The 15016-nt window shown below is 23.1% G+C and overlaps 1 protein-coding gene across 1 annotated transcript in view; it reads right to left on the reverse strand.

The window, feature by feature from the left end:
- The window catches only part of LOC117170074, a 114316-nt gene that overhangs the window by 73038 nt on the left and 26262 nt on the right, over positions 1 to 15016 (reverse strand). The window contains exons 9-21 of the mRNA XM_033356596.1: positions 14371 to 14583; positions 12665 to 12741; positions 12429 to 12579; positions 12101 to 12304; positions 11860 to 12010; positions 8354 to 8484; positions 7878 to 8050; positions 7674 to 7753; positions 7298 to 7524; positions 4691 to 4769; positions 4391 to 4485; positions 2086 to 2216; positions 1753 to 1969 (exon numbers count right to left, since the gene is read on the reverse strand). Of these exons, the coding sequence (XP_033212487.1) occupies positions 1753 to 1969; positions 2086 to 2216; positions 4391 to 4485; positions 4691 to 4769; positions 7298 to 7524; positions 7674 to 7753; positions 7878 to 8050; positions 8354 to 8484; positions 11860 to 12010; positions 12101 to 12304; positions 12429 to 12579; positions 12665 to 12741; positions 14371 to 14583 (1929 nt within the window). The remainder of the gene's footprint in view (positions 1 to 1752; positions 1970 to 2085; positions 2217 to 4390; positions 4486 to 4690; positions 4770 to 7297; positions 7525 to 7673; positions 7754 to 7877; positions 8051 to 8353; positions 8485 to 11859; positions 12011 to 12100; positions 12305 to 12428; positions 12580 to 12664; positions 12742 to 14370; positions 14584 to 15016) is intronic.

The raw sequence follows: 15016 nt of genomic DNA on the forward strand, positions 1-15016 counted from the left end.
AAAGATACGTGAATTTTCATTGAAATAGTTGAATTTTGAACTAGAAACGATCGATTTCGATCAAAAAATAGAATAGTCGAATTTGATGACAAAAACATAAATTTTCGATCATAAATATTAATTTTCCACAAAGTAAATTTACTAACAAATGGTTTAATTTTTAAATTCAAAATATCAACTTTGAACCAAATAGTTCAATTTTCACAAAGGAAAGAGAAATTGATTTTTCAAAAAGTAGTTACATTTTCAACCAGAGATAAATTTTAAATTAAAATCATAAAACTTTAACATAAAAAAAAGAGATTTTTAACAAAATAGTTTAACTTTCAACCAAGAACTTCAATTTCTAACCTAATAGATGAATTTTTAACAATGATGATAAATAACTGGAATACTTGAATTTACAAAAACAAAAAAAAAAGAATTTCTAAACGAAGAAAAAGATAATTTTCTACAAAACAATCAATCTTTTAAAAAGATACGTGAATTTTCAATTAAAACAGACTACATTTGTATCCAAATTGTTGAATTTTGAACTAGAAAAGATCAATTTTCAATTAAAAATGGAAACGTCGAATTTTATGCCAAAAAGATGAATTTCCAACCATAAAAATTAATTTTCTACAAAGAAGATAAATTTTCCATAAAGTACATACATTTTCAAACAAATAATTTAATTTTTAAATTTAAAATGCAAATTTCTAAGCAAGTAATTTTATTTCAAACCTGAAAGATGATTTTCAACTAGAATTATGAATACTTAACTGGAATCCTTAAAATTTTAACAAGAAAAAATAATTTGTAATCAATGAAAAAGATCATTTTCTACAAAAAAAAACTACTTTTTAAAAAGATACGTGAATTTTTAATAAAAAAAAAGAATTTCATCCTAATTGTTGAATTTTGAACTAGAAAGAATCAATTTTCAACAAAAAATGAAAAAACTGAATGGAAAAACAAATGAAAAAATTGAATTTTCAACAAAAAAGACGAATTTTCAACAAAGTACATAAATTTTCAACCAGAGATGAATTTTAAAATTAAATCATGAATCTTCAACAAAAAAAAGATCAATTCTTAACGAAAGAGTTCAACTTTTATTCCAAGTAGTGGAATTTTTAACTGAGAAAAGATGAAATCGTAACGAACAATGTAAAAAATAATTCCTATTATAATTCAGAAATAGTATTTCTTCTTTGAAATATTACTTTCAAATTGTAATGAGTTCTGACTTGGGAGAGGTTCTTAAAAATTTCTTTTTTCTTAATCCGAATTATAATTCTTTTAAAACATTCGCTTTCCATGTCCAAAATTCCCTGTTCCAAGTCAAATAATTGAGAAGTAACTGAATAAAATGTATTAAAAACATTTTATGTAAAAATTAAGAAAATGGTAGTTTCTGCATGTTTGACATATCAATTCGATTATCAAACTTAAGTCAGCGCAAAAAAAAACTCAAAGAGAAAAAAATTGCAAAGATTTTTCCTATAATGGAAAATAATAAGCATCCAATAATAAATTCTGCTTTAATTAGAATAAATTGAGATAATATGAAAAAATTTGACTGCAGATAAAGTAAAATTGACTTTTCTAAATTGAAAAAAATTATAAAAATAAAAAACTGAAATTTTATTCCGATTAGAAGTAAATTCTCGGTTGTAATTATATCCCCGGTTTTTCCTAATTTTCCGATCAAGACGCCACCCTGCTACTCTTTCTCGAGCAGAATTAAAAGCAAATCTAAACAAGTACCTTTTCAAAAAGAAGCTTCACGATTTCTCGCAACCTTTTCGGAGATTCAGATTTTAAAGTTTTTCCTATGTCAATTAAAAAGTCGAAATTTTGAGACTCGGATCCATTAGTCTCACGAAACATTTCTTTGTAAAGAATCTCAACTTTTGCTTTTTCTTCGGCACTTAAATTATCGTAAGCAGATTTCCGCTGCTTCTGTTGATTCCGAATCCTCCATCTGTAATTAAACAAAAAATTCTTTTTTAATCATTTTTCATTATTTGTTTTTATTTTTATTTTCAAAAAAAGTTTTCAAATATAGAAAAAATTATCCAGTAGGATTTTATAGCTTACCCTTGTTTCTTGAAAAAGAAAGTTTTGTTGGTACTGTTCGTTTGTTCGTGCTGATTCGACGAGGAAGCACTTTTTAATAAGCTTTCAGAATTTTTGGTATTAAAATTCGAATTTTTACGATTCGCAGAAAGCTGTCAAATAAAAAAATAAGGTAAAAGAGTTGCTAAAAAATCTCGATTTCGAAATTTTTCTTTTAGGTAGAAAAACAACCTTAACTCTAGATGATCAATAATGTTAATTCAAACAAAAATTATAAATTTATTTAAAAGCACTTTTTAAATTTTCGACCAAAGTGATGAATTTATGATATGAAAATGAATTCTCAACGGAACGTTTAATAGGTAATATTTCCACACAAAAAATATTTTAATTTTTAAGATAAACAGTTTAATTAAACAAAAAACAAGGAATTTGAAAAAATTAGCGGAATGCTCAATCAAGACAGGCTAATTTCAAAAACAAAAATAGGATTTTTTAACAAGACTTGAATTTTCAAATAGGAAAATTTTGTTGGTTAATAAAAAAAATGCATCCAAAATGTTGAATTTTCAAGCCAAACCGATGAATTTACTGCAAAACAGTTGATATTACAATCCAGAAAATATCAATTAAAAAAAATGTGAATTTTCCACCAGAAAATATGAACCATCTAATTTTATTGAATTTTCAATCCAAAATATGAATTTTCTACCAAAGCACACAAATGTTTAATAAAAAATATAATAGCTACATTTTTAGTAAAAAAATTTATTTCAAAACAAATAAGTTTTCAAACAAAATAATTCAATTTTGAACAAAAAATATCAATTAAAAAAAAAAAACGGAAATTTAAGTTTTCAGTTGCAAAAATTAATTTTCAAGTAAAAAAAAAAACGATTTTGTACAAATATATAAATTTTCAGAAAAAAATTAATTTTTCAACCAAAAAATAATAATTTTAAACAAAATGATTGAAACTTCAACAAAAACAGATTAATTTGGAACCAAACAGTTGTGATTTTCAACCAAAACAAAAACAAACAGAATTGTATATTTTTTAAGAAAATAATCAAATTAATATTAATAAAATATTTTCAACAAAATAGTAAAATGTCCAGCCAAATATACGAATAATATTCAATCTAACCGATAAAGTTTCAACCAATGAGATTTTTTTAACTAAAAAAGATGAATTTTCAAGAAAGTAGTTGAATTTAAAAAAAAACAGATCAATTTTTAACTTATAATAGAATAGTTCAATTTTCAAAATAAAAATAAACTTTCGACCAAAAAAATTAAATCTTCAACGTTTTCGACAAAAAATTAAATAAATTGTTAGTTAGGAACATTTTTAATCAAATAAACTAATTTTTAAATAATGAAATATAATGAAATAATTAATGAAATAATTAAATTGTCAACAAATAAAATAATTTTCAACTAAAAAAGATTAATTTTCAAGCAACAATAATATAGTTATATTTTCAGTTAAAAAAAAATTTCAACTAAAAACAAAACGAATTTTCAAACAAAGAAATGAATTTTTAACTAAAATGATAAATCTTTAACCAAAAAAACTAAAATTTCAAACAAATCGTTGAACCTTTAACCCAAAAGATAAACTTTCCACCAAAAAACACAAGTTTTCAACAAAATAGAAATTGTCAAGGAACGATAAAAGAGTTTTAACATTCCATCAAAACATTAATTTTCCACTAACAAAAACTTAATTTCCAAACAAATAGTTAATTTCTCAGTTAAACAAGTGTATTTTTAACGAAAATAATAAACTTTCGAATAAAAAAAAATTAATTTTAAATAAATAGAATTTACAATCCAAGATTAATTTTCTACAAAAAAAAAAAAAAATTGTCAACAAAATACATTAATTTTCAACCAAAAATAGATTAGATTAATTAACCAAGATAATAATTATCATATATATTATAAATTATATATTATAGTTTTTAACTAGGAAGATTACATATATAAAAAAAAGAATATTATCGACAAAAATGGAATGGATAAATTTTCAGTTAGGAAAATTAATTGTTAATAATAATAAAAGAAAATGTCAACCAAATAAATGAATCTTTATACAAAAATATACATTTTCCGTCTAAAATATTAATTTTTTACACGGACATTAAATTTGTAACAAAATTCATGAATTTTAAACCAAATATTTCAATTTTAGATATTTAAACCAAAACAGATTTTAATTTTTAATCAAGAACAGGTGAATTAAAAAAAAGACGATTGATAACAATAATTATAGAACTTTTGATTAATTTTAGATTATTTTGAAGGTAGAAAAAATACTTACCGACTTATTTTTAAGATTCGAAGTCTTAAAAAAATACTTTCTCGATCTGTTAACTGGTTCATCTCGATCGCCATTTTGATTAGATTTAATTTCATCTGCAAATGTAAATTCAATTTTACCAAATTGTTACACTCCATAGGCTATTACTAAAATTTCACAGTTTTTAAGGCAATTTTGATTTCCAATACTTGAAACGTAGTTTATTAAAAAAATGTTGAGTTTTATCAATTCGATTGCCTTTAAAACTTTCAATTTCAGGAGAATTTGCTGAATAATAAAATCCAAAAAATTTCCACTAACCAGTAGATACTTCCAAAGAACCATTACTTGAAATATTACTCTCTAAGTTCTCGCCATCGTTTAGCAGGAACTCTAATTTCTGCAATACATTTAAATATAATTTATTTATTAACTTAAAACTAAACAAAATTGTCGAAATGAAGGAGATTTAATTTAATTAAATCGAATGCATTTCATTAATTAATAATATTATACTAAAAGATCAGTAAACAATGAAAATTTTGAAACAAATACTTAAATTTTCAACAAAAAAATATCAATTTTTTACAGAAAATGGAATAGTTAAATTTCCAATAGAAAAAATAAATTAAAAAAAAAAACTGACCTTCAACAAAATATTTCAATATTCAACCAAATAGAAAATAGAATAGTAGAATTTTTAATTTAAAAAATTTATTTTAAACTAAACATAAGAGTTTTCAACTAAAACAATGAATCTTTAACAGGAGTAATTGAATTTTTTACCAAAACGAGTAATTTTCTACAAACAAGATTAATTTGTGCCAAAAAATACACATTTTCAATTAAAAATCTTATTTTTCAACCAAAATTAAATACATTTTTAGTCCAAAAATGAATGTTCAGCCACAGATAAATTTTTAACTAAAATTATGGTCCATTTAACTGGAATAATAATTCCATTTTTAGTTAAAAAAAAAATAATTTTCAACCAAAAAGACATCCAAAGAAAAATCAAGTTTTCTATCAAACAGATCATTTTTAAAAGAAAAAAATGAATTTTTTATTAAAACGATGAACTTTTAAACAAAAATAATTAATTTTTGTAACAAAAGTGTTTAACTTTCAACCAAATAATTGTATTTTAAATCTAAAAGATTAATTTTAAACTATTATGATAAATATTTAATTGGAATACTTGAATTTTTAACCGAAAAGAAGAATTTTTAAACCAGAACATTGACTTTCAAAGAAAAAGATAACTTTCTACCAACAAAAATCGATTTAAAAAAAAATACGTGAATTTCGCACGAAGAAGTAGAATTTTTAATTAAAGGAGACAAATTGTCAACCAAATAGTAGAATTTTGAATTAAATAATAATTATTTTTAACCAAAAATCGAATAGTAACATTTTTAGTTAAAAAAATTAATTTTAAACCAAACATAAGAGTGCTCAACAAAAACAATGAATCTTCAATTGAAGTAGTTGAATTTTCAAACAAACAAAATTAATTTTTACCAAACAGATAGATTTTCAACTACAAATACAGAATTTTGAACTGGAATAAATTAAAATTTCAGTTAAAAAAATCTACTTTTAACAAAAAAACTAACTTTAAAAAAATAATTCGATTTTCAAACAAAGTGATGAATTTTCGAATAAAATTGTCAACATTTAATTGGAATAGTTCAATTTTCAACAAAGCATATTAATTTTTACCAAAAAAGACGCTTTTTCAACTAAAAAAAAAAGATAATTTTTCAACCAAAAATGGAAAAAATAAATTTTTAGTCAAAAAATGAATGCTTAACCACAGATATGAATTTTTCAACTAAAATTATGGAATATTCAACTGGAATTAGAGTTACATTATTAGTTAAAAAGAAAAATAACTTTCAACCAAAAACAAATCCAAAAAAGAAAAAAAAACAGTTTTTAACTAAACAGTCATTTTTCAATCAAAGAAATGAATTTTTAGTTAAAACGACGAACCTTCAACAACAAAAAATAATAATTTTTAACAGAAGTGTTGCCAAATAATTTTATTTCCAACCTAAAAGAAGAATTTTCCACTAAAATGTGAAATATTTTACTATGATACTTCAACTTTTAAACGAAAGGAAGAATTTGAAACCAAGATTTTTCAATTAAAAAATATAATTTTTCAAAAAAAATTTAATAAATTTTTAGTCAAAAATAAATGTTCAAACCAAAAAAATCATTTTTAACGAAAATTATGGAATATTCAACTGGAATGATAGCTACATTTAAGAATTTTTAAATTTCAAAGAAAAAGATCATTTTCTACCAAAAAATCGGGGTTTTAAACAAAATATGTGAATACGTTGAAATTTGAACAAGAAATGATAAATTTCCAACAAAAATTGGAACGTTTAAATTTTCAGTTAAAGAAATTAATTTTCAATCAAAACTGATGAATTTTTAACTGAAATTATGAATCTTCAAATGGAATAGTTGAATTTTGTGGCAAAAAGATGAATTTTCAATCATAAAGATTACTTTTTTTTGACAAATAATGATGAATTTTCCACAAAATAAATACATTTTTAAACAAATAGTTTAATTTTTATATTCAAAATATAAATTTTCAACCAAATGAAAAACAATAAATATTCAATCATAAAATCCGATTTAATTAGATTAAACTAAGATAATCTGAAAATCTGCAAATGTAGATCAAGTAGAAATCACTATCCTAAATGGAAAAAAAATTATTAAAATAATGAAAACTTGAATTTTAGTGCGATCAGAAGTAAAAAGTTTAAAAATTAAGTCCCCAGTCTTTCCGGGTCCCTGTTATTAATTTAAAACCAAAAAATTCTCGTTAATAAAGAAGATTTAAATTAATAAAATCGAAGGCAGTCATGAAATAATAAAATTATCTTGAAAAATCACTAAACTTACATAATTCTTGACGATTCGGTCGATTTGTTCTCGTTCTGTGTCAATAATGTCCTTAACCTGCAATCCACTTTGCCTCCATTTTTCGCCAGTCGACTTTGAGCCACTGATTTCGGACATTTTGGAGAATAATTTAGCGACTAACTTACCAGACTCTCCTTTGATTCTTAAACTTTCTAAGGTAGTTTTCAATTCCGAAATTGGATGGGTCTCTTCAATTACGAGGTACACTTTAAAAATAAAAAGATATTTGCTAAAAATAAAATTCATTACCGCCTCGAAGTTTTTTAATTTTTAAGAAACATCAGATCGAAAGAAAGCATTCATCACATTTTCTTTAAATTTAATTTAAAAAATTATGCAAAACTATAACACCTACATAAAATTTCAGCAAAACATGTCCGTATCTGAGAATTTTCGTTGACAAGAACATCAAACATGCCGAGTATTTGACCAAATCTAAAATTCAAAAACCGGGTTATAGCAATTGCTTTTTAAAAATACGATAATAAAGTGACTTTGATTTAAAAACTCAAGTATCAAGTATAAAATTGTATTTAAAAAAGTAATAAACATAGCTTACCCTTCTCTAAAGTCTTTCAGGGTAATAACTTTTTTTGAGACCAGAAAAGACAAAAGTTTCGATATTTTTTCTCGAGCATTCTTTGACTTTTTAATTACTGCGTAAATTATTTCGTAAACTAACATTGATAGATTAGAACTGGAGAAATTTTTCTTAATTTCTACCAAAATATCCTGCAATAAATTAATTTTTATGATAAAAATTCTCATTTAAATCCGTGTAAATATATGTTCCAAAATTTCCCGACTAATTTTGAATTTAAATTGCTCTCAATTTGAATGCTTTCGAATTACAGCTTTAAATAAATCAATTAAAAAAATTATTTAATTTTTAAATCGTCATATTAAATAAGTTAAATTTTACATTTTTTAACAAGGTTGAAATTTTACCGATATGAACAAAATTTCAGAAAATTAAACAAATTATAAAATTTAAAAAAATATGGATAACTCACCATCCAGTTTCAATTTACTTACATCGTTGTTAGCTTTATCAATATATTCTTCGACAATACCATTCAAAATATACATGAGTTCTGCTTTAGATTTTCCTGATTTATCACCAGCAGAACAATTTTCCGAATTTCCATTTTGCAAATGCCTATTCTCTGAAAAATAATACCAATTTCAGGCCTCGGATTCACTTTCAGTATAAAAAATTGTATAAATAGTTTCAAATTTAAAAAATAGTGTCATAAAGTGTTTTCAAATCTTTAAAATCAACTTGAATTAACTTAAATTAACATGCAAATTTGTTAAATTTTAAACTACAAAAGGTCAATTTTCCACACAAAATCGAATAGTTCAATTTTTAGTTGAAAAAAAAAACTAAATTTTAACCAAACTGATGAATTTCCAAGCACAAAAAAATACGAATTTCCGACAAATTACATGAATTAAAAAAAGTTTAATTTTTAAATAAAAAATATAAATTTTCAACCAAATAGTTGAATTATCATAAAAAAAATTCAATCCATAATCGAATAGTTACATTTTGCGTTACAAATCTAATTCCCAACCAAAAAAATCGGATTTTCAGAAAAATAGTTAAATTTTTAGTTTAAAAATTGATGTTCAACATAGCAGTTACATTTTTAAAAAAGATTAATTTTAAATTAAAATGATAAATCTTTAAAAAAAAATCATTATATTTTAAGAGGAGAGCTTAGCTTTTACCCGCAAGCAGTTGAATTTTCAAAAAAAAAATTTATTTTTTAATTCAGAAATATTTCCTCTTCGAAATACTACTTCTACTCTAAAAACTACTTAAAGTACTTTTTTCTAAAATTTGGAAAAATTAACTTTTAAATTGTGAAGAATTTTGACTTGGAACAGGCATTTTTTTAACTCCTTTTTTCTAAATCATCGTTTTAATTCATCAGGGTGGCCGTTCTAATCGAAGAAAAAAAGTTCCCGGTCATTTCACATTTTTTTCCCGGTTTGCAAACATTTTTCACGGCCAATGAAATTTAAAAAATCAAACTCAATTCTAAGCATTTTTGCATTTAAAGCAGATAAACGGCAAAATTTAGAACTTTTATAAATTATCGAGTTCAGATTTCAGATTAAATTCAAAAAATATAAATCCACGTTAACATTTGCAATATTCTAAATTAAAGAATCAAGCAAGGAAATTTAAAAATTTTCAACATTATATTTTGTAAGCTAGACAAATTAAAAAATTAAAAATACTTTTTTTTTTAATTAACATTTTTTTAAATTAGAAGTTAAATTATTTTCATTTTAAATAGTTTAAGAATCCTTCAAAAACTTGAAAAATTTATTTCAAAACGTTGAGAAATCTAGAACTAGTTTTATATTTTTCCAAATTTAAAATCATTGTTGACATTTTTTCGAAACGTTTAAATATATTTTTAAATTAATTGAATTTTTCCACTGACATTTCCCGGTTTTTCTGGTCGCCACCTTCAGAATTTTATTTTTAGTCCATAAAAATTCCTATTCATTTATCAATATCCTATATATTTATCGAACTATTTTTGTTTGAAGAATAGATATTTTCGGTTAAAAAGTCTACTATTAAATTTTTAGTGAAGAATTAATTTTTGTAATTTAAAATTTTTATTATTTGATTTAAAATTTAATTATTTTGTTCAATATTCAATAAGCTGGTTAAAAAGTCATACTTCTTACTTGAAAATTCAACTATTTTTTTGGAAACTTCGTCTTTTTTGCTTGAAATTTCATTTATTTGTTTGAAATTTTGCTCTTTCTTGACTAACAAATCTTTTCTCTATTGAAAATTCAACTAGTTTATAGAACATTTATCTTGCTGGTTTAAAAATTCATCTCTTTCTGTAGGAATTTCATATTTTTTTGTTCAAATGAAACTTCCTAAAAATTTTGAATTGTTAAAAATTTAAATATTCGGTTTGATTAAAAATTCAACATTTTAGATCAAATTTTTTTTCTATATTCACTAAAAAATATTTTTTGGTTGAAAATTCATTTCTTTCTCTTATAGTGTCTTTGAAAAATTCACATTTTCGGGTAGAAAATTCAACTTTTTTGTAGAAAATTCTTATTTTCGGCTCGAAAATTCACAAATTTGATAGAGAATTGAGCTATTCGATTGAAAATTCAATTGTTTTATTGAAATCTCATCCCTTTAAGTTAAAAATTCAACATTTTATATCAAATTTTTTCTCGCTTCACTGGAAAATCTTTTATGGTTGAAAATTCAGCGTTTCGAAATGCAAATTCATTTCTTTCTGTTATAGTCTACTTAAAAAATTCACATCGGTAGAAAATTGAACTTTTTTGTAGAAAAATCGTATTTGCGGCTCGAAAATTAAACAGTTTGGTAGAAAATTTAACCAATTGGTTTCAAATCAATCTGATTTAGTTTGATAAATTCAACTGTTTTTCATTTTGAATTTAAATCTTTTTCTTTTGAAATATCAACTATTACTTTTTTCATTCAAAATTGATCTTTTTAGATTCGAAATTCAACTCATTGGTTGAAAGACGAAAAAATTTGTTAGTAGTTCAATTTGTTTATGAAAATTGACTTCTTTGATTGAAGATTCACATTTTTTGTTACACACTCGTTTTTTTGGCTTGAAAATTTAACAATTTATTTTTAAAAATGTTTTCATCACTAAATTTATTTTTTGTTTATTGAAAATGTTACTATTTTGTTTAAAATTCATATTTTTCGTTTGAAAAATTCTCATTTTCGGGTAGAAAGTTCAGCTGTTTTGTAGGCAGATCGTATTTGCAGTTCGAAAATTAAAGAATTTGATACAAAATTAAAATATTTAGTGAAAAATTTACGTATTTTGTTCAAAATTCGTTTTTTTTTATAGAAACTCAATTCTTTTGATTACAATTTTTTTTATTTTGAACTCTTTGGTTGAAAGTTTAAACACTTTGTTAAAAATGATGTTTTTAAATGAAAATTTAACTATTTCGTAATAAATTTCATTAAAAAAAATTAAATTCATATTCAAGGATCATATTCAATTCTCCTTCATGAAAATTTAACTACTCCATTTTTGGAAACGAAAAATTATTATTATTATAGAAAATTCAGCTATTTGGTTCAAAATTTACGTCTTTTTTGGAAAATTCGTCTTTTCTGGTAAAAAATTACTCTTCTAGGTCGAAAGTTAAACTATTTTATAGAAAAATTTATGTATTTTATTGAAAATTCGTATTTTTTATAGAAAATCAATTTTCTTTGTTCAAAATGCAACGGTATGATTGAAAATTAATCTGTTTGAGTGGAGAATTCAAGTATTTTGATGTCAAATCGCCTTAGTTATATTAAATCATTTTTAATTTAAAATCAAAATCTTTTTTTTGCTGTTTTTTTTTTAATATTAACTATAAGATTTTTTGGTGAAAATGAGTATTTCCAAGTTGAAAAATCAACAATTTGGTAAAAAATTCCACAGTTTTGCAGAAAAATCGTTTACTTTTTACTAAAAATTAATTTTTTAAATTAATCTTTAACTTACCTTCAAAGGATTTTTCATCCGATGTTCCAGATTCTCCAAATTCCGTCGACTTCGACTCTGAGAGTGGCAAAGATACACTTTTTTCCAGATCCGAGGAAATATTATTTAGACTCGTAGACGCACTTTCAAATTGAATCTCGTCAACAGAAGGCTTTAGAAGTTTAAATAGAGAAATAAAAAAATTAGCAAAGAAAATAAACAATAATTAATTCTTAAATTAAAAATATGACAAACAACTTACAGACTTATTTTCAAGATCAGGAGTCTCAACTGTATTATCATTTTCGTCGCTAGCCTTAGGATTATCATCATTAACCCCAGAAATCCATTTATTTTTCCTCAACTCAATCAGTTCTTTAATTACATTTAGGACTTTCAAGCTTATTTCTCCAACACAGTTATCATTGATTATTTTTTGCATTTCTTCAAAGTAGCCTTTTAGATCCTAAAAAAAAAAAATAAATTTAGAAAATTGTTGACTTGGATTAATTGGAATTATAAATTAATTTTTGTTTTGTTTTTTAATTACAAGAGTATGTTATTTAAACTTTTTATCATAGAAAACTTACATCATTGGTTTCCAAATTTTTTCCGATTGTCGTTAATAGTGTACACACGCTTTCTAAATTCATATCGCTTTTGTGTTGAAGCAAATGCTTTATAATTCCATGCATGATCAACTTATTCAACATTCGTTGTTTGAAAAGTTCTCCAATGAACCTGAAAAACACGAATTTTTATATGATAACCCAGAAGAAACTCTTTTATTAGAGACTTTTTAAAAAATAATAAGAAAGACTGATACCTCATATTACCCAGAGATTTAATTCTCTTCTCCTTTTCATCTTCTTCTAGAAGATTTTGTAACTCTTGTTTCTTTTCCTGTAATTATAATAAATGTAATATGCAGGCCGGCGATTTTAAGCGAGTAAAAAACTTTCCAGTAATTTCACTTGCAGCTAGACTTTTTTTTCATCTGAAGTTATAAAAAGTAAACCACAAATTAAAACACTATAATGGGAACTCTTCTCAATTTTACACTTTTAAAATTATAGCTGGAACATTTTTTTATTCAAATGATCATTAATTTACATATCAAAGGAAAAGCCTTAAGCACTTTTCCGTTGAATTATTTTTACTTCAAGTTTTTGAAAATTAATAATTTAGTCAATTTTTATTTATAGATCAAAATTTGTTTTTGATTTGAAATCTTTTAAAATGTTTTCTTAAAGTAATATTTTTAAAATAAAAAATAATCCAAAATTTTCCAGGAATCTTAAGATTTTTTTTTTTAATTATCTTGTAAACTTTCAAGATCCTTAAGAAGCTTTAAAATTTTATTTCGAAAGCTTGAAACTATTTTTGAATAGTTTTCAAAACATCTAAATAGCTTTAATAGATTGGATTTTTCCCATAATTTTTTTAAAATCTTGCAAAATTAAGTAAATTGCTTTGAAATCTTCCAAAATCTTCTTTGACTATTTTGGAAGCTTCTGGAATAATGGCAAGCATCATCCAGAAAAATATCTTTTCAAACTAAAAAAACATTTTCAATTTTCCTATAAATCTTTTATTTATTGACTAAAATTTGTTATTGATTCAAAATCTTTTTAAACATTTTCTTAACGCAATGTTTTCAAAGTAAGAAATTTTCCCAGAAACCTTAAAACTTTTTTAATCATCTCGTAAATTTACAAAAACCTTAAGAGGTTTGGAAATTTCATTTCAAATGCTTCAAACTATTTTTTTATCATTTTTAAAACTTCTAAATATCTTCATTGTGAATCGAATTTTTCTTAAAATTAAAAAAAAATCTGTAAAATTAAATAAATTACTTTGAAATCTTTCCGATTCTTCTTGACAATTCTGGAAATTTTTTGAAACATTTTTATATATTCTCTTGAATTTTTTTTTAATAAAAAAAATATATTTTAAATTTTCCTAGGAATCTTCATAAAATTTTTTTATTCTTTCGAAATCATTCATAATGCTAAATAAAATTGGTTCAAAATCTTTAAAAATTTACATTTTGTAGTTTTGTAGTGTTTTTGAAATTATAAATTATTTTTTAATCTTTTCAAAACTTCAAAACATCTCTGAAACTTACTTGAACTTTTTTTAACATTAATAACTGTTTAATTTTTATTTATTCATCAAAATTCAAAATTAATTTTTCAAAATAAAGTCATTAAAAATTTTCCCATGAATTAAGCTTAAAACTTTTTTTACCCTAATTTTTCAGTTTTAAACGACTTAATTTTTGTGAAATTAGTTTGCTGCAATAAAAAATTATTTCAATTGAAAATGTACCGCTTAAAAATAAAGGAATAAAATGGAAGACTTTTAAAGTACAATATTTTAGAATTAGGATTTATAGTTATAACAGAAAATAAATTGATATTTCAAGTTATTAGGCAGATTTTTCGTTTTAAAATTTGTACCTGAAGAAGTTTATAAATTAAATTATTTATGAAATAAATTTCAAAAGGTTGTTTTTTAAAGAAAACTTACAGAATTCGTGCACTCCTCAATTTCCTTGACTTTACTTTCCTTAGATTTGTCAATTTGGGAATTCTTTTCGAATTCAACCTTACATCGAGTAACAATTACTCTCCCAAACTTGTTGGCATCTTCGTCGTTTAGGTTGGGATCAGTAACACTTATAAATTCAAGTTCCTTGCAAAGAAAAGCGCACGCACAAGAGAAACTAGGTTCCTTTGTAGCCTGTAAATGCGTTTTTCAGAGATTAGATATTTAATTAGCTAAAAGCAGGCCTCGGACTCACATAAAAAATAAAAAATACTGTAAATGTAAGAAATTTGAAAAAATAGTGTCAAAATAGTGCCATATAATTTTTTAAAGTATTAAACTTATGTGTAGTCAATTCATTTTTTTAGTGTGCAAAATTTTATTATTTGGTTTAAAATTGAATTACTTTGTTGAAAATTGAATTATAATTTTGCAAATTAGAATCTTTTTTTTGAAAATTCGTCGTTTTGGATTTCAAATTAAAATAAATTGATTGAAATTTTTTTTCTTTAAAGACAAAAAATGTTGTTGTTAAAATTTCAACTATTTTGATTGGTTTTGGTTTCGAAAGTCATAATTGAATTATTTGTTGAAAATTAAATTAATTTTTTAAGAATTAAAATCTTGT

This window comes from Belonocnema kinseyi, chromosome 3, assembly GCF_010883055.1.
Source record: "Belonocnema kinseyi isolate 2016_QV_RU_SX_M_011 chromosome 3, B_treatae_v1, whole genome shotgun sequence".
NCBI classification, from domain to species: Eukaryota; Metazoa; Arthropoda; class Insecta; order Hymenoptera; family Cynipidae; genus Belonocnema; species Belonocnema kinseyi.